Source organism: Entelurus aequoreus, linkage group LG25 (genome assembly GCF_033978785.1).
Source record: "Entelurus aequoreus isolate RoL-2023_Sb linkage group LG25, RoL_Eaeq_v1.1, whole genome shotgun sequence".
In the NCBI taxonomy this organism is placed as follows: domain Eukaryota; kingdom Metazoa; phylum Chordata; class Actinopteri; order Syngnathiformes; family Syngnathidae; genus Entelurus; species Entelurus aequoreus.
In genome coordinates, this window is record NC_084755.1 from 21,678,924 (window position 1) to 21,704,340 (window position 25,417).

Below are 25,417 nucleotides of genomic sequence, written 5' to 3' on the forward strand. Positions count from 1 at the left end.
GACCAATACTATTGTTTGCCATTTTTAAGCTGGAAAATACTTGATTGAGGGTACAAATTTAGTAAATTAAGCTTAAAAAATCTGCAATGTGGTAAAACCACAATATATAATACTTTCTTTGGTGCAAAATAACAAATTTAACGTAACTAAAACATAAATTTGCATATCCCTCTGACATAGCCCCAGCCGGAAGTCGATCCCGTTACAACAGTTTACCAGCCCAGCAGTAACTAATACTACGCGCTACTGGGAACAATTGAAATATCTCGGGAACTTTGCCATTACATTTATATCAGTGATGGAGCTAAGAATACATTTGTGGTAAAAAATATCATAAAAAGCGTCTTTAGACATACAATATTTTTTATTTAACATTCGCCTACTCACGCAAAACGGGGCATAATCTGCGTATAGGTGGCGATCCCACACTCCTCACTGCATTCTTGCTTATGCTCATCACTCCCTTTCCCATTTAAATTTGAAGGCGCAAACACCATTGTATCGATCTCCATTAAAATATGGAACCAGCTACGTAAACACTTGGGTTTTCAGGGCCCATCTATATTGACCCCGCTACTTAAAAAACAATTATTTAAACCTTCCCGTACTGACCCCGCATTCATGACTTGGCATGATCATGGTATCACCACTGTGAAAGACCTCTATGCAGACGGAGTGTTCTCATCCTTCACTGAACTCTCTTCCAAATACGATTTGTCGAACTCCCACCTTTTTCGTTTTTTTCAGGCGAGGGACTTCGTAAAGTTCTCACACTTTCCGAATCGTCCTCCGGAAACTCTTATAGATACATTGTTATCTTTGAGCCCTAATCATAAAAAATGTATCTCTGTGTTATATACCTCTTTAAGTTCAGATGCTCCAAACTCTCTATCAGTGATAAGAGCCTCGTGGGAGAGCGATCTTAATACCAACATATCCGATCAACACTGGGACTCTGCCCTGAAACTGGTTCACTCCTCCTCAATATGTGCCCGCCATAGTCTCATCCAATGCAAAGTAATCCATAAAATTCATTACACTAACTCAAAACTATCCAAAATCTACCCCACTGTTAGCAATACCTGCAATAGATGCAAACAATCTCCGGCCGATCATGTCCATATGTTCTGGTCCTGCTCTAAACTATGTTCCTTTTGGGAAGATATTTTTGACTCGATCGGAAAAGCATACGGTCAAAACTTTCCCCCCAACCCATTATCAGCCATTTTTGGCGTATGCCCCGATAACATGTGCCCGGCATCACTAAAACGCGCTGTTGCTTTTACGACCTTGCTGGCCAGGCGATTGATCTTGTTTAATTGGAAGCTGGCTCGCCCCCCATCACACGGCCGTTGGATTAGAGAGGTTCTCTACAATCTAAAACTGGAAAAACTTAGGTTTTCGCTAAAAGGCTCGGCTCAAGTGTTTGAAAGCTCATGGAGTCCTTTCTTGCTGTATGTCAACTCTCTCGATTTATCCCCAGACGCAGATGAGGAATAATCTCCCTTTTATTTATTATTATTATTTTATTTTTATTAAATTTTTTCCCTTTCTCTCCTTTCAGCCTGTTTGTCTGTCTCTGGCCTCGTATGTGTGTGTGTGTGTGTGAGAATGTCTGTCTTTGTCGTCTTACTTGTTACATGATTGTGCCATATGTCCCTTGTTGGTGTGACCTGAGTGGGGTGGGAGGGTGGGTGGGGGATTTGGGTTTTAAGGGAAAGGGTGTGAAGAATTTTCTGACTTTAAAATTGTACTGTTTCGACTTGTACTTTTTTCTGTATTTGAAAATGCCAATAAAAAAAGTTGGATTAATCTGCGTATAGGTGGTCCAGGCAACATCATGATAGGTTAGCTTATTAGCTAAAGAGAAACTAACAGCTGACTGTTTACACTGCAAGTAAAATGTGATTTTTATCAGATTCCAGTGTAAACGTGCGCAGGCCCCACAGTGGCACCAATTTGTCCCCAATGACGTCACTTGCATGCGCAGTTCGATAAAGTAAAAATAAAGGCAGTTTACCGGATTCCGTAAATGAACAAGGAAGTTCCCACTACTACCTTACAATATTTTTTTTTATGTGAAAATACATTACTGTAATATGATTTATATGAATGGATATATATAGTGTAATATATTTGGGAAGATTCTAATCTTTTTATGACTGTTAAGTAAAGGGACAAGCGGTAGAAAATGGATGGATGGATGTAGAGGAAACATCAGCATGGATCTACGTTAGCTTTATATTTCATCTGACTTACGTAAACAATCTACCTAACATGTAAGCAAATACGCTACAGCGTACACGTTATTTCTAGTCCTTCAACAATCGTTATTTATTCGAAATATATACATGTATATATAAATACATGTATATATACACATATATTCAAGATTCAAGATTCAAGATTGTTTATTGTCATATGCACAGTTAAACAGACAGTTTGCCGTACAATGAAAATCTTACTTTGCTAGTCAACCCTTCAACAAGTCACACGGTAAAAATGTATATACAAGGCACAGTAAGTAACATTACATTATTGCACATTCTGATTGATATATACATACATATATACAGATATACACGTATACATATTCATATACATACATACATACTGCCGACATATATATTTATACATATATGTATATATATATATATATACATATACACACACACACATATATATATATATATATATACACACACACACATATATATATGTATATATATATACATATACACACACACACATATATATATATAAATATACATATACACACACACACACATATATATATACATATATATATACACACACACACACACACACATATATACACCCACATATATATACACACACACACACACACATACATATATATATATATATATATATATATATATATATATATATATATATATATATATATATATATATATATACATAAATATAAACACAAATATATATATATATATATATATATATATATATATATATATATATATATATATATATATATATATATATATATATATATATATATATATATATATATATATATATATATATATATATAAATATAAACACAAATATATATATATATATATATATAAAGACTATTATTCCTGCACTATTGACTACTGATGTAGGGAAAATTTGGCTGGCGAAAAAATACTTTGCTCACCAAAACCGTAGTTGTAATGACGTATCCACTTCCACGTCTTTCGCTGCACACACAAATTATATAGCTCGCCCAAAAATGACAAAAATGTCGCATTCAGGTTGCGTTTCCATTTAGACTAAAAGTCACATTTGAAAAAATCAGACTACAATCGGATTCGGACTACCTTCTTATGTGGCCTAAATCTGATTCCAAAAGATCAGATTTTAAGCACTTTGGAGCTTTTAGACTGGCAAAAAATATACGATCTGTGTCACTTGTGGGCAAAACAATCCGATTTGGTGTGCAAAGTAAACGGGGCCATTGCTATAGTGCTTAACTTTATCATCTACTCTAATTATACAGGAACATGTTGCCTGCAGTGAGACATTAATGAAAAATTCCATGCAATTTGTAGATAGTTAGCCATCATTGTTCTGTCTGTGCAGCTAATTATGTATATTACACAACAACCACAAAACATAAGAGACAAGTACACACTGAAGTAGTGACTGTACGACAGCCATTAGCAGCATTTTTTTTGCACATTTTTAAAATACCGTATCACATATCCATCCCTACCGCTTATCCCGCTCTAAATCAACTTAAATCGGTTAGTGGTGCTCTAAATACCTCAGGGACATGCTTGCTGAAAAGTCTGTCAAGCGAACAGGTCATGAATGCTAGGCGTGTTATAAATGTAGACATCATGTTGTCAAAGTCACCTTCACACAGTGGGAATCATGTGCTTTGTCCTTATGTAAGCGACAGACATCTAAAGAAAGTTCAAAGCCTAAAACACCATCATAAAGAAGTATTCTCCGACAGAGGTGTTATAAAGCTATGCCTTATGTTTACTGTGCATGAGAGATATCAATAAACATTGGGGTAGGCTTGAAGGATAAAAGGTCCCTCTAATGCTGACATTGGCAATCATTTCATAGTTCTGGACTGAAACATTATGTCTACAGGTGAAATCCCCACCAAAATAGACATAGTAGTGATTTTAAGTTTGTATTAGGCTTGTTTTCACCCACCCCACTTTTAGCTCCAAAATGTGGGCGAGAATTAGCAAATACGTCTGCCTGGATTGTTGCAGGTTGTAGCCATACAACTGAAAACACGGGTCAGCCTGCATATATTTACAAATGGTGGGAAAATGAGGAATCTATGTCAAATGGACTTGCGCAAAATGGGACGGATCAAATGAGAGGAGTGTAATTTGCAAGGATCATTTTAACGATTGTGATTTCAAAGGGTTTTGGATGGGAAAAAAATGTAAAATACTCAAGCCGATCCCAAAAATCAGGAGGACCCTCGAGGGGAGAAAGACTGAATCAGAAGCTGCGGGAAAACCGAGAGAAAAAGAGCAGACTCGGAGTTCAAAAACAAGAAAAAAAAGAAGGTAAGCTGCTAGTATTCTACAAACCCCAAAACCAGTGAAGTTGGAACATTGTGTAAATGGTAAATAAAAACAGAATACAATGATTTGCAAATCCTTTTCAACCTATATTCTTTTGAATAGACTGCAAAGACAAGATACTTAATGTTCGAACTGGCCAACTTTGTTATTTTTTGCAAATATTAGCTCATTTGGAATTTGATGCCTGCAACATGTTTCAAAAAAGCCGGCACAAGTGGCAAAAAAGACTGAGAAACTTGAGGAACGCTCATCAAACACTTATTTGGAAAATCCCACAAGTGAACAGGCTAATTGGGAACAGGTGGGTGACATGATTGGGTATAAAAGCAGCTTCCAGGAAATGCTCAGTCATTTACAAACAAGAATGGGGCGAGGGTCACCACTTTGTGAACAAATGTGTGAGCAATTTGTGTGAAGGCACCATTAATGCTGAAATGTACATACAGGTTTTGGAGCAACATATGTTGCCATCCAAGCAACGTTATCATGGACGCCCCTGCTTATTTCAGCAAGACAATGCCAAGCCACGTGTTACAACAGCGTGGCTTCATAGAGTGCGGGTACTAGACTGGCCTGCCTGTAGTCCAGACATGTCTCCCATTGAAAATGTTAAAGGAATGTTAATTAATGTTAAAAGGAAAGGCCATGTAACAGAGTGGTAAAAATGCCCCTCTGCCAACTTTTTTGACATTAAATTCTAAGTTAAAGGCCTACTGAAACCCACTACTACCGACCACGCAGTCTGATAGTTTATATATCAATGATGAAATCTTAACATTGCAACACATGCCAATACGGTCGGGTTAACTTATAAAGTGCAATTTTAAATTTTGCACGAAATATCCTGCTGAAAACGTTCTCGGTATGATGACGTCTGCGCGTGACGTCACGGATTGTAGAGAACATTTTGGGACACCAATGTGGCCAGCTATTAAGTCGTCTGTTTTCATCGCAAAATTCCACAGTATTCTGGACATCTGTGTTGGTGAATCTTTTCCAATTTGTTCAATGAACAATGGAGACAGCAAAGAAGAAAGCTGTAGGTGGGAAGCGGTGTATTTCGGCCGGCTGCAGCAACACAAACATGTAGCCGGTGTTTCATTGTTTACATTCCCGAAAGAGGACAGTCAAGCTATACCATTGGCCTGTGGAGAACTGGTACAGCAGAGACTCTTACCAGGAGGACTTTGAGTTGGATACGCAGACGCGGTACCATGAGTACGCAACCAGAATGTTGCCAGAAGCATTTTGTTTAATTTGTATGTGTAACGCAGTACGCAGCTGCGGCATCCAAACATTTGATCGCTTGCCCGTACGTGTGTGCCGCTATGCGCATGTCACGTACGTAACGTTGGGGACCTTGGGGAAATATATGTGCTGTATGAACTTTGGGGAGGTAACGGTACTTTGGGCTGTGGGATTGAGTGTGTTGTGCGGGTGTTTGATTTGTATTGGCGGGTTATATGGACGGGAGGGGGGAGGTGTTTGTTATGCGGATTAATTTGTGGCATATTAAATATAAGCCTGGTTGTGTTGTGGCTAATAGAGTATATATATGTCTTGCGTTTATTTACTGTTTTAGTCATTCCCAGCTGAATATCACGTCCCACCCGCCTCTCACAGCATCTTCCCTATCTGAATCGCTTCCACTGCCCTCTAGTCCTTCACTCTCACTTTCCTCATCCACAAATCTTTCATCCTCGCTCAAATGAATGGGGAAATCGTCGCTTTCTCTGTCCGAATCGCTATCGCTGCTGGTGGCCATGATTGTAAACAATGTGCAGATGTGAGGAGTTCCACAACCGGTGACGTCACTCGCATATCGTCTGCTACTTCCGGTACAGGCAAGGCTTTTTTATCAGCGACGAAAAGTTGTGAACTTTATCGTCGATTTTCTCTACTAAATCCTTTCAGCAAAAATATGGTAATATCGCGAAATGATCAAGTATGACACATAGAATGCATCTGCCCGTTTAAATAAGAAAATCGCATTTCAGTAGGCCTTTAATGATTATTTGCCAAAAAAAAAATTCAGTTTCTCAGTTCAAACATTCAATATCTTGTCTTAGCAGTCTATTCAATTGAATATAAGTTGAAACATATTTGCAAATCATTGTATTCTGTTTTTATTTTGGAATTACACAATGTGCCAACTTCGCTGGTTTTGGGTTTTGTATTTTGTGTCCTCTTCTACTGATGTTTTCCTCAAGATATTTGATGAAATGCTGAAAGAGCACGAGGAAACACAGGATATGGTGTCTATGGAAGAGCAGGGAAGTCCCGAAATGGCAATTCTTAAATATTTAATTTTCGCTCACAATGTTTTAACTGTATTAGTTTTGAAGTAATCATGGACCAGGGCGACAAAAACGTGCGATGAAGTGATTAAAATAATTGCTCTACATGCCTTTATCCACACTGTCCATGTGGGGAAATGAGATCCAGCTCTGTAGATCAGTGTTTCTTAAAGGGGAACTGCACTTTTTAAAAAAAATGTTTCTATCATTCACAATCTTTATGAGAGACAGGAAAAAACACGTGTTTTTTTTAACTGCTTGCAAGATGCGGCTTAATGGCTGGCACCATTGTAGCCTTCAAAGCCCTCTAAAAAAATGCAAAACCCTCCATCAACGTTGTATATACACACTAAGTATATATAATGTAGTAACAGACACCTTCATAACCATATGTGATATGTTCAATATTTACCGTATTTTGGTCATTTTAAGCATTACCGGAATTTATATCTTCAGCGCATTTATTTCCGTTCCTATAACAGTACACTTCTGACTTCCGGCAACACATGTGTGTTCCTCCTTCCGGAAACAGACTTGGTAACGGACGAGGAAGATGCTTTTTTTTTGGACAAATGAGGATTCACAACCTTTTTGAACCCGAATACCGTATTTTTCGGATTATAAATCGCAGTTTTTTTCATAGTTTGGCTGGGGGTGTGACTTATACTCTGGAGCGACTTATGTGTGAAATGATTAACACATTACCGTAAAATATAAAATAATATTATTTATCTCATTCACGTAAGAGACTAGGCGTATATCAGCAATCGTCACACACACACGTCAACCAATAAAAATTTGGCGGGGGCGGGTCATGGCAGAAGTGCATTGTGAAAAAAAAGATGCTACCTGCTACTACTTCCGTACCTATAAAAAATGTTTCATTTCAACATTGGCGGTAACTTATAAAAACTGAGAAGGGCTGAACAAAAATGGCACCGAAAAGGAAATCATATACTGCAGGTTACAAGCTGGAAGTAGTGAAATATGCAGCTGTTGTTCACTATTCTTTATTTATTTTAAATTGCTTTTCAAATGTCTATTCTTGGTGTTGGGTTTTATCAAATAAATTTCCCCAAAAAATGCAACTTATACTCCAGTGCGACTTATATTTGTTTTTTTCCTTCTTTATTATGCATTTTCGGCCGGTGCAATTTATACTCCGGAGCGAATTATAATCCGGAAAATACGGTATACGGAAATGCTGCTGATACAAGCCAGCACAAAGAGAGGGTGATTTAAACTTCGGAGCAGATGGAAGCCAAGAGAATGAGGTCGGCGTGACTTGACACTGCAAGTGTGGCGCTTGAAAACAAGCTATGTCGACAGAAATGGCTTACCCAAAATCAACTGGAAAAACATGTCCCCGGCCAGCTGGACTAAACGGACAAATGTCCATCAAGTAAGTCACTATAATATTAATCATGATACACGCAGCACGTCATGTGTGTTATTACAACTACAGTACATACACTGTCAAGCTAGCTGTGTACAGACAAAACATGAAATGTGGGCTAATACTTTACAGATACTGTAATCTGATTGTTTATGTTTTTCAGTCAGTACAGATTTGTGTTCTATCCCATTGTGTTGTGCATTACAAACTCAAAAACCATTTAGCTGCAGACGCAGAAGCTGGCTTACAGCTAATGTCGTACCATGCCATTGCATGGCGATGTGTTACTACGCTAGAAAAACAGTTCCTTAGTGTTTGCTCCTAATGATAATTATGGATAAGATTCATACAGCACTTTTCTAGGCAATCAAAATAAGTGAGAACCCACCATTCGCTCACACCACATTCTCACCTTGATGGTGGTAAGCTACATTTGTAGCCACAGCTGCCCCGGGACAGACTGATGGAAGCGTGGCTACCAAAATAACGCCTACGGCCCATCCGACCACCACCAAACATTAATTCACATTCATACACCAGTGTGAGTGGCACTGGTTATGGAACATAATATGAAGTATTGTTGGCGGTTCTTGGATGCATTTTTAGAGTGATGTAGAGGCAGAATGGATTGCTCCCGTTAGCTGCACTACTAGAACGAGCCAATGATTACGAGTTAGAATGCAAAAAACCCCCCCAAAAAACACATGTCCTCATAGGGATTGTAAACAATATGCAAAATAAAATTAAAAAAACCTAAAGCCGTTCATTGTTCAGAGTCATGTATAAAGAGAATATGACCAACACGGTTTCAGGCGAGCTCCTCAATGATTGGTCAAAAGGCTCTCACGCGACTATAGGAAGCAATGACTGCTATAACTTTGAGCTGATGCCATGTCTGTGCGCCACTTCCTCTTTAGTTTTTCGAAGCCTAAAAATGCCCTGTTGTGCAGCATGGGGCACCCGCAAGAATTGTGGAAAGCTTTCCCCACAATCCGGAAAGAAGACAAGTATGGGAAATGAAGGTTCGACATCAACACTGGAGAGCCACCGATTACAGCGACTTGTGCAACGTAAACACACAACACAACGTCTGCGTTTTGTTCAGGACAGTACACACAGAAGCTAATACAAATATACAACTAATACAGACTATCTTTAAATCTCAGTAAAATTAAAATAATGCAATTTGGTAACAGCAGAAGAGAAAGTCACACACAAATACTAATAGACGGACATTGAAATAGTAAAAGAAACCACATTTTGGGTGTAATAATAGACGATAAAATTAACTGGAAATCTCATAAATGTATATATATATATATATATATATATATATATATATATATATATATATATATATATATATATATATATATATATATATATATATATACAGTATATATATATATATATATATATATATATATGCAGTACAAGCCAAAAGTTTGGACACACCTCATTTCAATGCATTTTCTTTATTTTCATGACTATTTACATTGTCACTGAAAGCATCAAAACTATGAAACCTGTGAAGTGAAAACCCTTTTGGGTGACTCCATCTTTAAGCTCATCAAGAGAATGCCAAGAGTGTGCAAAGCAGTAATCAGAGCGAAGGGTGGCTATTTTGAAGAAACTAGAATACAAAACATGTTTTCAGTTATTTCACCTTTTTTTGTTAAGTACATAACTCCACATGTGTTCATTCATAGTTTTGATGCCTTCAGTGACAATCTACAATGTAAATAGTCATGAAAATAAAGAAAACCAATTGAATGAGAAGGTGTATCCTAACTTTTGGCCTGTACTGTGTATGTTCTTGACCAAAGTCACTCTATTTTGCTCGCCAGTGTTACCATATGTGCGTTATTGTGCAGAAATATTGGGTAATAAGTACAAAAGGGCGCTTATTGACTTAGCATGTTACAAAAAAGAAAGATGATTTGGAATAATATATAATGAGTGACACAGACAGTGATTACAAATACATTGGAGGCAGACACTACAGTTGACATACTTCCCACAAAAGTAAAACATTTTCTGTGATTGCCGGTCCAAAGCTCAAAGGCAATAATTAATTATTTGTTGTTGTTCTGTGTATTTTTTTCAACGTTTATCACGCCGTACGGTGCGTGTTCGAGTGCCTGCTGGTCACTAAACACTGCAAGAATGTAGCAAGAGTGTGTCAAATACGGCTGCAAAATTATACTTTGAAAAAATAAATGCATGTTTTATTGTAAGTTTATGAGCTGTTAAGAACTATATGTAGATGTTTTATTTTGGTTGATTTCGTCAGAAAACTAACGTCAAAACAACAGCAGTTGCATTTATTTATTTTAGCACTGAGTAATTTTATGTAAATGTATTTTTCATCAGTTTATATGAGTTACTTTTTTGCAATATAGTTGAATAGTATTTATGTTTGTAATCAGCCTGTTCTAAGCCTTGGTGAGAATATTTGTGATTAACACATGGTTTTAATATCATTTGACAAGGTTTATCGTGTTTCACTGCAAGTAAGTTAGATATAATTATTGAATGCGATTTTAATCAAGAGTAAGATTACTAATTCCGTTTTAATAATTGTGTTGGCCCAGGCCCCTCTGTAGTGGAAAAGTTGGGCCCCGAGGTCGAAAAGGTTAAGAGCCCCTGTTGTAGACATCGTCACACCAAGAGGGGGCGACATATCGAGTCTGGCGATGGAAAGGGGACGTTCCAAGTACAGTTAGTTAAAACTAATTGATATTATGGGAAATGACCGACAAATTCATTTTCAAAAGCAAAAAAAAAAACAGAACATGTTAGGGAAATTTTGGTTATCTGGACGCTATGGGTCCTCTAAGGAGTTTATCCATACTTGTGCATCAGTAAACATATTACAGTAGATACTATTTTTATGTTAACATGTGAGGCCCAGCTGGTGCCACTGTTCTCCAGCTTTGGTCACAATTACTACTTTCAACATCTCAGTGACATTTTACCCAATTTCTAACAATTTCTTTACCTCCAACATTTTAATCACACACGTGCAACAAATGATATACAGTAGGGAAGGCATCCATATGGCCCCATTCCTGGGTGAATCTTGCGTGATGAAAAGGTGGGGGGATTAATCATTTTGCAATGCGGTCTGCTGAAAATTATGGAAAGTGCCACTCTACAAAGCAACTGATGGTCATGGTCAAAGTTAAAATTTGCCACCAAACACATTTTAAGACATTCAAAACATACCTGTTATTTGGTGGCTAAAGTGGATAAGGCACCCTCTCAATTAGTCATGTTTCATGTGTCAGGTAAACCGTGATGAATGGGGCCATATGAATCCCCTGCCTATTGTAAGTCAGGGTTTTCCCTTGTGGGATTTGGGCTTCCTTTGGCAGGCACCAAATAACTTAAAGGAAAGTACTGCAGCTGTATCGGCCTTTCCAAGCTTTCCAGGTTCTAAAGTAGACCGTGGTCTGAGCCAGGACAGGTGGTGCACTTTCATACGCACTTCCGACTACAACTGGACAATCATGCATCACATACTATACATTACCTTTTGCACTATATTAATTTATATTATTATGTGTTGTCAACTTTGTACTTTTTTTTTTTTTTTTATAATTTTTTTTATGTCATTGCCTAAAATAAATAATTAATAAATGGAAAAAAAAAAGAACTTAAGTCTCTCAAAAAATAGCTTTATTTTTTAAAAAAGGTCTTCTTTGCAACAGTCCATCGAAGGTGAACAAAAACTAGTTTAACTACATACAAAGCCATAAACAAAACTAAGGCTCAAGTGTTGCGTAAGAAGTGGTCAAAAAATTTTTTCACCGCCAGTCTCTCAACCCGACATTTGTCCAATCAGTTTCACCTGTGCGCCCCTATATGCTTTCGTCACAGGTGCTGTAAATCAGTGGTCCCCAACCTTTTTGTAACTGCGGACCGGTCAACGCTTGAAAATTGGGGGGGGTATGGTATTTTTTGTCATAAAAAAATACAATCGTGTGTGCTTACGGACTGTATCCCTGCAGACTATATGGCTCTATATTGATATATAATGTAGGAACCAGAAATATTAACAACAGAAAGAAACAACCATTTTGTGCGAATGAGTGTGAATGAGTGTAAATGAGGGAGGGAGGTTTTTTGGGTTGGTGCACTAATTGTAAGTGTAACTTGTGTTTTTTATGTGGATTTAATTTTTTTTAAAAAGTATTGCTTTATTTTTTTATTAATTTGTTGTGCGGCCCGGTACCAATCGATCCACGGACCATATATATATATATATATATATATATATATATATATATATATATATATATATATATATATATATATATATATATATATATGTCTTAACTAGATTATCCAAAAAAAAATAGTGCTCGATACCGTGGTAGAGCGTAATATGTATGTGGGAGAAAAAATCACAAGACTATTTCATCTCTACAGGCCTGTTTCATGAGGGGTTTCCTCAATCCTCAGGAGAGGGTTGAGGAAACCCCTCATGAGATGAAATAGTCTTGTGATTTTTTCCCACACATACATATATATATATATATATATATATATATATATATATATATATATATATATATATATATATATATATATATATATATATATATATATATATATATATATATATATATAAACAAAATTCCCGCAGAAATTTTGATAGGCCTGCTATCTGTGCGCTGGACCTCTGGCCGGGGGTCGCCGGAAACCATGATACTTATTAGATGGTACAGAGTGTCTGAATCCGTGAGTTTTAGGTGTAACTGTACAAAAAGAGCCACAGAGATAGCCTAAAGCAGTAGCATAAAAATGCTAACACTTAGCATGTGTGCTAACGATAGCGTGATAACAGTCAGCATGTTTCATATACCAAGTTATACGACTCAAAAGGTGTATGGCTCCGGAAATAGAAAAAAAAGTGTAAAAATAGATGAAAAAGTTAGCAAGCCTAAATTAGCTTGCTAGCATGCTATCGTTTGCATGCTAACAGTTACCAAGTTATACGACTCTGGGCTAAACAGTAGCAAAAGTAGCTAAAAAATTTAGCAGGCTAATGGTAACATGCTAGCAGTTAACAAGTGTAACATAGAGTGGTACGTGAAAGTATGGCTGAGCTACAAAAGGAGGTAATCTTGCCTTTTTGGAGCGTTCTGCTGGAAATACCCGCCATTTTAAAAGGTGCGTATATTCGTGAATAGCGTTTCCACGGTAACACAAAATGCTCCCAATTTAAAGTACCGCCATCGGCGCGAACAGCCCCTTTCCGACGGTATAACATATGTGGGGGGTTCGTTGGCCGGTTCGTCTCGTATTAAGTGTAAGAGAAACGTGCGGAACAAGAATACTAAAGTTTGAAGTATAAGCAATAATAATATGGGCTGCTTGCATTGCCAGCGCCCATTTACTGCTGCTTGCAGCATGTGAATGGGCGCTGGCATTGCAACAGGCCCATAATAACACAAAAATGGCTACCAAAACCATAATGACCAACACCAAAGTGTAGTCGCACAGTAGGCCCAAGTATTCATCAAAAAACTAATAATACATTTAACCTAATATATGCAGGACTACATAAATATAAATAACACAAATGGCCACTACAGCAGCATTAGAAAAATAAAGAAAAGACAAACAAACCTGCTAGTCTAATAACTAAAGAAAAAAAAAGATAATTTTTAGTTTTGATAATCAGTTGAGGGGAGGCTCACTGTGCGACCTCATTCTAACTTTGTCAAGTCAAGTCAAGTCAAGTCAACTTTATTTATATAGCACGTTTTCAACAACTTTTAAATTGAACCAAAGTGCTTTACAGGTTAAAAAAGCATACAGCAAAAAACAAAAAAAAACAAAAAAACAAACAAACAAAGAACATAAACAATGAATGTGCTGAACAAGATAGTGCAAATGCAATACGGTAAAAGGAGTCGAATAAAAAGTAACAATTTGCAGAATAAAAATAATAATAATAAAAGTGCGACAAATTGAAAAATAAAACTAAAGCGAAAGGGTGGGAGGGGAGGGGACTAGAAATGGTGGCCTAGTTGTCCGCTCTAGGGGGCACCACAGGACTTCAATGGAGGCACAGCAGCTTGACTAAAATAAAGATTTTTTTTTGTTAACTTTAGAGGCAAACCTGATAGTTTTTTAGTCTACCACGTGTATACAACATAAAGTTAACTAACTCCCCTGTGACTTTAAAACGGACAGGCAATATAAAAAAAATGGATCGACTGAAATATTTAAATGTTAGATACGGCGCTTGTATTGGATTGCATTGCATTTCAAGCAAGTGTACTTCCCATGAGCCACTTGGAGTGACTGTCAGATTCAGACGGTGGAGAAGAAGAGGGAGGGACAGAACGGAAGTATACGCATCAGGTACTATAGTCTGAGGAGAATGAAAGCGGCTGAGATTATTCGCTAAAGTCCGACTAGTTTTTCTCGTTCTTGCATATCTGGAGGAGGTGGAACATGCTTGTGTAAACACCTCAGCTCAGTGAGCACACACACTTCTGTGGCTTGGACTTAAACACTCAGACCACACCAAAAGGTACAGTGATGCATCAGGACTACATGTGGTAATTCTGTGTAAATAGGCGTGTACGTGTGTGTGTGTGTGTGTGTGTGTGTGTGTGTGTGTGTGTGTGTGTGTGTGTGTGTGTGTGTGTGTGCGCGCATGACGTGTGGACTGTGTCAGGTGTCAATCAAAGTGTTCGCCATTGGAAGATATATGGTTTATTATTGCATGGCAGGCTTAGACATGTTTACTTTATGGTTTTGTTAGAATTCTGTAAAGAAATCATTTCTGCGGCCGGTTGGTACACAACTTTTGGGAGGATTGTGTCATCTACATACCATGCAGGCAGGTGTCGGTGGTTTTGTCACCAGCATGCACACTCAATACTCTGCATTCCTGCGAGCTGCTTGAAGAGTTGGGAAAAAAAAAAGTTTTCATTGTGTAATTTCACCCAAAAATATTTGTTTTTCATTTCTCTATTTATGACCAACCAGATGTCACGACCACCTCCTCCTGTGATGCCTCGAAAGTCCTCAGGCGTCCGAGTCATGCCACTCCGAGGACACCAACTTCTCTCCAGCCAGCCCCCCAAAAGCGCTGACTATGGAAATGGTATATTCATCTCCATAATTGGACCAAGTTCATGCATTCTTTAGTTGTAGCTGACACAAAGATGATACTATTGTCCTCAGAGGAGGATGCCAACGTGGATGCAAACCATCCGTCCCAATTTAATGCAGAGAGAGAAGTGGTAAGAGCTTGATTTAATTATTAAGAATTAGAGATGTCCGATAATGGCTTTTTTGCCGATATCTGATATTCCGATATTGTCCAACTCTTAATTACCGATACCGATATCAACCGATACCGATATATACAGTCGTGGAATTAACACATTATTATGCCTAATTTTGTTGTGATGGCCCGCTGGATGCATTAAACAATGTAACAGGGTTTTCCAAAATAAATTAACTCAAGTTATGGAAAAAAATGCCAACATGGCACTGCCATATTTATTATTGAAGTCACAAAGTGCATTATTTTTTTTTATCATGCCTCAAAACAGCAGCTTGGAATTTGGGACACGCTCTCCCTGAGATAATCCTGATACCCACTACAACTACGGGAAGTACTATACTTTGAATTTCACAAAGTGCATTATTATTATTTTTTTTTTAACGTGCCTCAAAACAGCAGCTTGGAATTTGGGACATGCTCTCCCTGAGAGAGCATGAGGAGGTTGAGGTGGGCGGGGTTGGGGGGCGGGGTTTGGGGTAGGGAGTAGCGACCAATTAAAGGCCTACTGAAACCCACTACTACCGACCACGCAGTCTGATAGTTTATATATCAATGATGAAATCTTAACATTATAACACATGCCAATACGGCCGGGTTAACTTATAAAGTGACATTTTAAATTTGCCGCTAAACTTCCGGTTCGAAACGCCTCTGAGGATGACGTATGCGCGTGACGTAGCCCGGCGAACACGGGTATGCCTTCCACATTGAAGCCAATACGAAAAAGCTCTGTTTTCATTTCATAATTCCACAGTATTCTGGACATCTGTGTTCGTGAATCTGTTTCAATCATGTTCATTGCATTATGAAGAAGGAAGCTGAGCAAGCAAAGAAGAAAGTTGTCGGTGCGAAATGGACGTATTTTTCGAACGTAGTCAGCCACAACAGTACACAGCCGGCGCTTCTTTGTTTACATTCCCGAAAGATGCAGTCAAGATGGAAGAACTCGGATAACAGAGACTCTAACCAGGAGGACATTTGACTTGGATACACAGACGCCTGTAGAGAACTGGGACAACACAGACTCTTACCAGGATTACTTTGATTTGGATGACAAAGACGCAGACGTGCTACTGTGAGTATGCAGCTTTGGCTTTTTTTTGCGTATGTACGTAACTTTTTTAAAATATATAAGCTTTATGAACCTTGGGTTAGGTGAACGGTCTTTTGGGCTGAGTGATTGTGTGTGTTGATCATGTGTTTGAATTGTATTGGCGTGTTCTATGGAGCTAGGAGCTAGCAGAGGAGCTAGCATAACACGTACCGTACCTACGTGCGCGTCACGTACGTAACTTTTTAAAAATATATAAGCTTTATGAACCTTGGGTTAGGTGAACGGTCTTTTGGGCTGAGTGATTGTGTGTGTTGATCAGGTGTTTGAATTGTATTGGCGTGTTCTATGGAGCTAGGAGCTAGCAGAGGAGCTAGGAGCTAGCATAACAAACACGCAGGTGTTATTATGCAGGATTAATTTGTGGCATATTAAATATAAGCCTGGTTGTGTTGTGGCTAATAGAGTATATATATGTCTTGTGTTTATTTACTGTTGTAGTCATTCCCAGCTGAATATCAGGTACCGTGAGTATGCAGCCTTGGCTGCTAAACATTCGATAACTTCACCGTATGTGCGCGTCACGTACGTAACTTTTTAAAAATATATAAGCTTTATGAACCTTGGGTTAGGTAAACGGTCTTTTGGGCTGAGTGATTGTGTGTGTTGATCAGGTGTTTGAATTGTATTGGCGTGTTCTATGGAGCTAGGAGCTAGCAGAGGAGCTAGGAGCTAGCATAACAAACACGCAGGTGTTTTTATGCAGGATTAATTTGTGGCATATTAAATATAAGCCTGGTTGTGTTGTGGCTAATAGAGTATATATATGTCTTGTGTTTATTTACTGTTGTAGTCATTCCCAGCTGAATATCAGGTCACCCCCGGCTCTCACAGCATCTTCCCTATCTGAATAGCTTCAACTCCCCACTAGTCCTTCACTTGCACTTTACTCATCCACAAATCTTTCATCCTCGCTCAAATTAATGGGGAAATTGTCGCTTTCTCGGTCCGAATCTCTCTCACTTCATGCGGCCATCATTGTAAACAATAGGGAACTTTGCGTATATGTTCAACTGACTACGTCACGCTACTTCCGGTAGGTGCAAGCCTTTTTTTTATCAGATACCAAAAGTTGCAATCTTTATCGTCGTTGTTCTGTACTAAATCCTTTCAGCAAAAATATGGCAATATCGCGAAATGATCAAGTATGACACATAGAATAGATCTGCTATCCCCGTTTAAATAAAAAAAATTCATTTCAGTAGGCCTTTAAAAGCTTAGCTACTGTTTGCAATTTATTTGCAGTTGCTTTCAATACTGAACTTTTTTGAATTTTTTTTTTTTATCCGATATTACATTTACTATAAACTATATTCATCAAACATATTTAGCAAATAAGAAATGCATTATTGAAATATTAAATTTTGTGTGGAGTAAATATATAGAAATTTAAAAAAAATAATAAAGTTAAATTAGAATGTACTGTGCAGTATATGCCTTTTGCACCAATGTAATTTTTTTTATGAGGTAATTTGTTAAATACTTTCAGTCAAAATACCTCTTTGGTGTTGTAAACAGTGTATACATAGCAGCAATTTATTTATATTTCATAGAAAGGTTTACATTTGAAAGCGATGTTTTTGTCATATTTTACTACAATATATAAGACAGCTCTGGATATATCACAGCCTTTATTTTTCAAGACATATTTTTGGAAGGATATTTTTCCAGATGTAATCAAAGACAAATGTCTTTTTTCTGTCATATTTTTGATATTAGTGAAAAAACAAGTCATAGATTTCAACAAAAATGAAACAGATTGTTTCATTGATCATCATTATCATTTTTGTATGTATTTATCTGTCCTAACAAATAAATGAAACATAATGATAAAGACATGATTTATCTGTCTGTAACAAATACATTAATTAAATAATAATAATAATAATATTGATGATCATTGAAACACTCATCAAACTGTCAAACAGTTAAGAATAATTACATTATTTTTTGTTGCAATCTATGATTATTTTTTTCACTAATATTACAAACATGGTTAATAAAAAAGACATCTATTTTTGATTACATCTTAAAAATATGTTTCCGAAAACATGTTTAAAAAAAATAGTATATTCAGGGTTGTCTTATATTCTGGGTCAATATGTTTGGTAGTAAAATATGACAAGAAATCCCTATTAATTAAAAAAAACAAAAAACGAAATGTAAATAAATTGTCAGTTCATGACAATTTCAGTGGTCATCATCATTATTATTTTAATTAATTTGTTAGGGACATATACACTACAGTACATACATAAATACTGATGATCAATAAAAAAGTTTGATGACTGTTTCAATGATCATCATAATTATTTTGTATGTATTTATTTTAGGGACAAATCAATAAAAAATTAGAATAATAATGATGATCAATGAAACAGTCATCATTTTATTTCATTGATCATTATTATTATAAGTATTTTTGTGCCACCTGCTAGTTTGCATGTATACATCACAACTATATTCTAGTGTATACTTCATATTTAGCAATATAGTCATTATGGTATATTATATGACAAAAAAAAAACGATATATAAATGCCACTGCGGTGTACACTAGAATGTCAAATTTAATCCCAACATTTGCCCTTTTAAGATTTTAGCAACATGTTAAAATTATGCATTTTGATGCTATCTTTAAGTTGATTTGACACATTGAGGTTTTTTCCCACTCCAGACTAGGCCCCCTTAGGAGCCCAGTCTAGATTGTATTTTTTTACTCATCTTCTTCCCCAGCGTTTTACCTTTTTCTTATCTTTTACGGGGCGCCTTTGGCGACCCATAAGCGTTCCTGTTCTGTAACCCTGTACACTGTTTGTCTAATCTTGAACGGGTTTGTGCTGAAAACATAGTTTCGTTGTACTTGTGCAATGACAATAAAGTCCTATCCTATCCTATGTACTGAAACAACAATGTTGAGCTCGGTATGAACACATCATCAGCATAAAACTGCAAATGACTTTTTTTTCTCCCACACACCTTGAATCAAACACAGGAGATTCTGAACCACTGTTTCGATGACATCGAGCGATTCATGGTGCGCTTGCAGCATACGGCCGAGGCCCAGAGTATTCTCAGCCAGAGGATGAAGAGAAGCAGGAAGAGCAAGACGAAGAGCCAAGAAGGTGAGCAATGCGTCTAACCTGCAAGCTGCTGATGAACGACCACCGATGTACTGCAGTAGAATTAGCAGCAACTCTTCTGGGAGGCTGCAGGGAAGACAACAAAAATAAAAAAAATGTATTTGTAGAATTATGAAACAATGCGCACAAGAACAAAGATAGCATATAAACTTAAACCCAACATTATTCCTATATTTACCCCCCTTTTAGGTAAAGTGTTTTTTTATTGTAGGAATCAATACATCTTATGCAGAAATGACACAAAAAAGTGGCAAGACTTAATGAGGTATTGTTTTTATTTTGTCAAAATGGGAAGAACATCCTAAAATGTGTCATACTCTTTCTGAAAGTGCGCATTGTATCCAATATTTTAATCTAAATAGTTGCCAAGTATTCTTTAGATTGTGCTAAATGTCCCCAAGCTCCTTTGGAAAGGCGCAAAAATACTCTGTTTCCTCAAAATTGTCCGATACAAATGTTTTTTATATTTTGTTTAACTAAAAGTTTGGCCACGGTATGGAAACTAGAAAAGCACTCAGGAGAACATAAGTACTGACCCTTTTATCTATATTGGTCACATTTGTAAATTAACATCCATGCATTGTTAATTGAGAAATCAAAGAAAATGGCGATACATCTCTAATTAACAATGCCAACCAAAATGTATTCACACCTCATATTCACACCGAAAGCGTTGCCTTCCAGACGTTTTGAGGACTCCGCTTCGGTAGTTTTTATAATCCTGTTGCACAAACAAACAAATATTACAGTAGTACTTCAATTTACAAGCTTACAGGTAATTGGTTCCGTGACAAAGCTCTTAACACTTCTATCTTAAATCAACGTCTCCCTTTGAAATTAATAGAAATCAATTTAATTGCCCCCACAAAAAAAACACAATTTAACATGCCTTTATGATAAATATTGTATAAAAAAATATATACAATAGAATGTACTACTAACGACTACAGTAGTTTTATGAAGTAATGTAGTATTAATGTACAACATTTACTTTGGATTGTAAACATTTACTGTATCTCTGTCCAGCTGCTTCTCAGTCAAACACACTATCAGCAGCTTCTCCATATTTTCATGGATAAATGTTTACAGTTCAGATTATATTTTAACATCCTTGGCTGGCGTTAGACTCCTTCTGCTTTAGTGTGGTGCAGACTAGCAGTGATACGCTCCAATTGCTACATTGGCGACATGTTGAGCCATGTTTTTGATTATTTCTTTCTTGAATATCATCCCCTTTTTCTTCCCATGTATGGAGAAACAATGTTACTGTATGTCAATTTCTAGCTTTAAGCTAATGATAGTGAGTAAGACCCGATGTTTTGGGCAAACCTGACGATGTTCAGTGACATTTGCTACGCCAACAAATTGCGGGGATGCCTGTAACTCAAATGATTTCTTGTAACTTAAAGCATAACGATTAGCTCTTACCCCAAAACACTAAATTGAGGTACCACTGGATCATAAACATAACCTGCAGTCATGTGGGAAAATATATATATATTGGTGGCGCCCCCTATGGCTTGTGCTCAAAATGTTTTGGAAGACATGCTAGCATAGTTGTAATACAAATAATGTAAGTTTTATAACCATTAGACCAGGGGTGTCCAAACCTTTTGACTGAAAAAGGTATTGGCCTGAAAAATTTTGGCCGGGGGCCAAAAGCCGACTGTATATAAAGTAACCATATATTTAAAAAAAAATATATATATATGTTTTTTTATGTATAGATCAAAATAAATCGCAAAAATCAGACTTTTAACAGCGACTGGATAACAAAGTATGAATGTATTGAAAGTGCTGACTTTGTGATGTCTTTTGTATTCGTGGCCGTGTTGTTTTTAACTCTGGCAATCAAAACTGGTTAAGTGCATGTAGCGCTGAATTTGACCGGCAGAGGCCATGTGTGCCATGTTTGCTGTGTGTATTAACACCAAACCTTCTATTTTATTTATGTAATGTTTGTATATTCAGTCTTACAAATCTAAATAGAGGAAGGCGTAAACATAAATAAAACTGAGGAAGAAAAATAATTTAAAAGAAGGAACATCAAGCATCAACAAACCGTAGCTTCTGCTTCTTCATGCTGTTAACTATCTGTCCAGCTGTACATGCTGTCAATGTGTAGCGAGGGCAGAATAATGAATTTATTGACAGTGCAGTGTGAAAGCTGATATTTTTATATATGTACTATATATATATATATATATATATATATATATATATATATATATATATATATATATATATATATATATATATATATATATATATATATATATATATATATATATATATATATATATGTGTGTGTATATATGCATACAGTATATATGTATATACATACATACAGTATATATGTGATTTAGGGCTATATAAATAAACATTGATTGATTGATTGATATATATGTGTATATATATACATATATATATATATATATATATATGCATACAGAATATATGTATATACATACATACAGTATATATATGTATAAATATATACATACAGATGTATATATACATACATACTATATATATATATATATATATATATATATATATATATATATATATATATATATATATATATATGTACATATACATATTGTAGATATGCTAATCAAATTTTTAAAAGTCAAAAACCTAATTAAGGTGAGTTTTTAAAAAGCTGAAATCTGTTTTTAGTGCATGTAATCATACCAAGTTTGTGTGTACGGTAAGGCAATGTTGGGTTTACGGTGGGACAATTTAGTGCTACACCCCTGTTTATATAGTATTATTATATTATTGATATCAGAATTGCATCCATTTCTTATTACATTAGAGGTCTTTTTGCTTACATGCTCACTGTTTTTTGGTTTGATTTTTATTTCGACAATTTGGGCCAACAAAACTCGAGCTGTGGGCCACAAATAGTCCTCGGGCCACATTTTCGAAATCCTTGAAGTGGTTTCAGTTCAGTTTATTCATTCTCAGTGGCCTAGTGGTTAGAGTGTCCGCCCTGAGATCGGTAGGTCGTGAGTTCAAATCTCGGCCGTGAGTTCATACCAAAGACTATATATATTACCCCCCTGCTTGGCACTCAGCATCAAGGGTTGGAATTGGGGGTTAAATCACCAAAATGATTCCCGGGCGCGGCCACCGCTGCTGCTCACTGCTCCCCTCACCTCCCAGAGGGTGAACAAGGGGATGGGTCAAATGCAGAGGTTAATTTCACCACACCTAGTGTGTGTGTGACTATCAGTGGTACTTTAACTTTTTAACAGCACATTTATAAACAAGCCCAGTTGGCTAAAGTGCTGCACGGTTTCTAAGTTCTTACTTTGAAAAAAGTGCACTTCGTGTCACATTTACATTGTAACACAGAAGGATGAATAAAATACAATAGTAAATTATACATTGAAAGAAGTGCATTATCACCTGAAAATACTAAAATGTATTATAAAAGAAGAAAAAAAAGTTTGGGGGTACTTGGCCTGAAAAATGTTGAAGACCCCTGCCCTAAAGGTGTGTACTATTGAGCAGAGCCTTGAGATTAGTGAGAAATTTCAAGTCAGTCTGACAAAGAGGGTACATTTTTTGCGCCACCCTATGATGTATTTGTCAGAAAATAATAGTTCAGGCTAAACAGGGGAGGTACATGGATTGACACATTTCCAGCCACGAGTTACTGTATGTCAGTCATGTCGTCCTTTTTAGGGCCTCAGTTTCTATCATTTGTGACTTCTTACTACCAAGCTGTGCTCTTTGTCGTGCAGATGACTTGTTGACCGTGAAAGCCATTCCTCCGGCAGAGGAGGAATTTGTGGACCTGTTCCAGAAATTCAAGTACTCCTTCAGTCTACTGGTGAGATTGAACAAGTGATTACTAATCTTCCAGTTACTCTCGAAATGTCAGAATGAGATTGTTCCGTGACACGTATTTCCTGGTACATTCAGGATCGTCTCAAGTTGTCCATAACAAAACCGGACGCGCCAGAGCTGCTGCATCACGTCTTTTTGCCTCTGAACCTGGTGAGTCCGTCTCAAGTTTAGGGTGACGACTTCTTTCTCTCGCTCTGTTTATGACTGGCGACATCTGCATGTGTTCCAGATCGTAAAAACTACAGGTGGGCCAGCTTTAGGTGGGTCAGTGATCAGTCCTGCTCTGACCAATGGGGCTGTTTCGCTACTGGAGGAGCATCTGACTAAGGAGGAAAAAGAATTGTGGACTGAATTAGGACCCTTCTGGACGTCACCTTGGTATGTCTGTGTGTGCACCTGGTTGGCTCGAACATGCATACATTACAATCACAATATAATGGAAATATGTGATGCACAATGTAATAATACATCACATATTTCCAGTTGTTTTGTAACAGCATGAAAAGGAGTAGAAAGAAGCAGAGCTTATTTAATCCTACCCCTTTTTGTATCATAGCCGTTTTATCCCATTTTTTGTTCTTTATTTGTAACACAACAGTGAATCAATAAATAAATAAATTTACAATAAGCAAGGAAACAATGATTAAACACATAAATAAATATTAGACATATAAACATAAACACAATAGTTTAAGTCCTCATAAATAAATAGTTAAGTAATTTATGGTTCACATCGAAAGGGGTTGGCAAACCAAAATGTTGAAAGAGCCTTATTGAACTAAAAATAAAAATAAAAAATCTGTTGGGAGCCGCAAAAAATGTAAAGCCTTATACAAGTGTTATAATGAAGGCAACACATGATGTAAGTGTATATATTAGCTATATTAGCCTACTATCAAAATTACTTTAAAAGTCTAATATACTGTGAGTGTTATAATGAAGGCAACACATGATGTAAGTGTCTATATTAGCTATATTAGCCTACTATCAAAGGCTGACGCAAATCTTCGTTGACAGAAATGTTGTATTTAAATTTTTATTCTACACATTTTTGCAACATTGGATATCATTAGTAAAATGGAGGCTTCTCAGAGGGTGAGATAATTCCTGGAAATGAATGGTCAAAGGTATAAATGTGTGTCCAAGTTTAAGGAAACGGCCAATGGATTTAATACAATCTTTGCAAGCTAGGTAATGGTTGCTGTGGTCTGGAACAACATGGCACACAAACAACTATCAGAAATGCAGCCAATAGTACATACAGATAATGTTTCATGAAATGCAAATATAAATTAGATACAGAAAGGACATAAGTGAAGGAAATTAAATGAGCTTAAATATACCTACAAACGAGGCATAATGATGCAATATGCACATGCAGTTAGCCTAAATAGCATGTTAGCATCGATTAGCTTGCAGTCATGGATTGACCAAATATGCCTGATAAGCACTCCAGCAAGTTAAATAAATCAACAAAGCTCACTTTTGTGCATTCACGCACAGCATAAAACGTCTGGTGGACAAAATGAGACAAAGGAGGAGTGGCATAAAACACATCTTTCTGTGGCAGCATCCGAGAAAGTTGTACATGTAAACAAACTACGATGAGTTCAAGGATCACTGAAATTAGTAGGACAAAACAGTGCTTGCCAAACACTCTCATCAGTGAAGCATGTATAACATAAACAGTGGGATTTCTAACAATTAGGAAG

General features: G+C 36.7%; 1 protein-coding gene across 5 annotated transcripts in view; it reads left to right on the forward strand.

Annotated features, from left to right (window-relative positions):
* Nucleotides 1-4,142: 4,142 nt before the first annotated feature.
* LOC133642512 (epidermal growth factor receptor kinase substrate 8-like protein 1) overlaps nt 4,143-25,417 on the forward strand; it is a 35,346-nt gene continuing 14,071 nt past the window's right edge. The window contains exons 1-7 of one of the 5 annotated variants that reach the window (XM_062036739.1): nt 4,143-4,565; nt 15,288-15,405; nt 15,486-15,544; nt 19,697-19,826; nt 23,600-23,688; nt 23,781-23,855; nt 23,935-24,083. In XM_062036739.1, coding sequence (XP_061892723.1) covers nt 15,288-15,405; nt 15,486-15,544; nt 19,697-19,826; nt 23,600-23,688; nt 23,781-23,855; nt 23,935-24,083 — 620 coding nt within the window. In that variant the 5' untranslated portion in view covers nt 4,143-4,565. The other 4 variants (XM_062036738.1, XM_062036740.1, XM_062036737.1 and 1 more) reach the window with 4 other exon arrangements.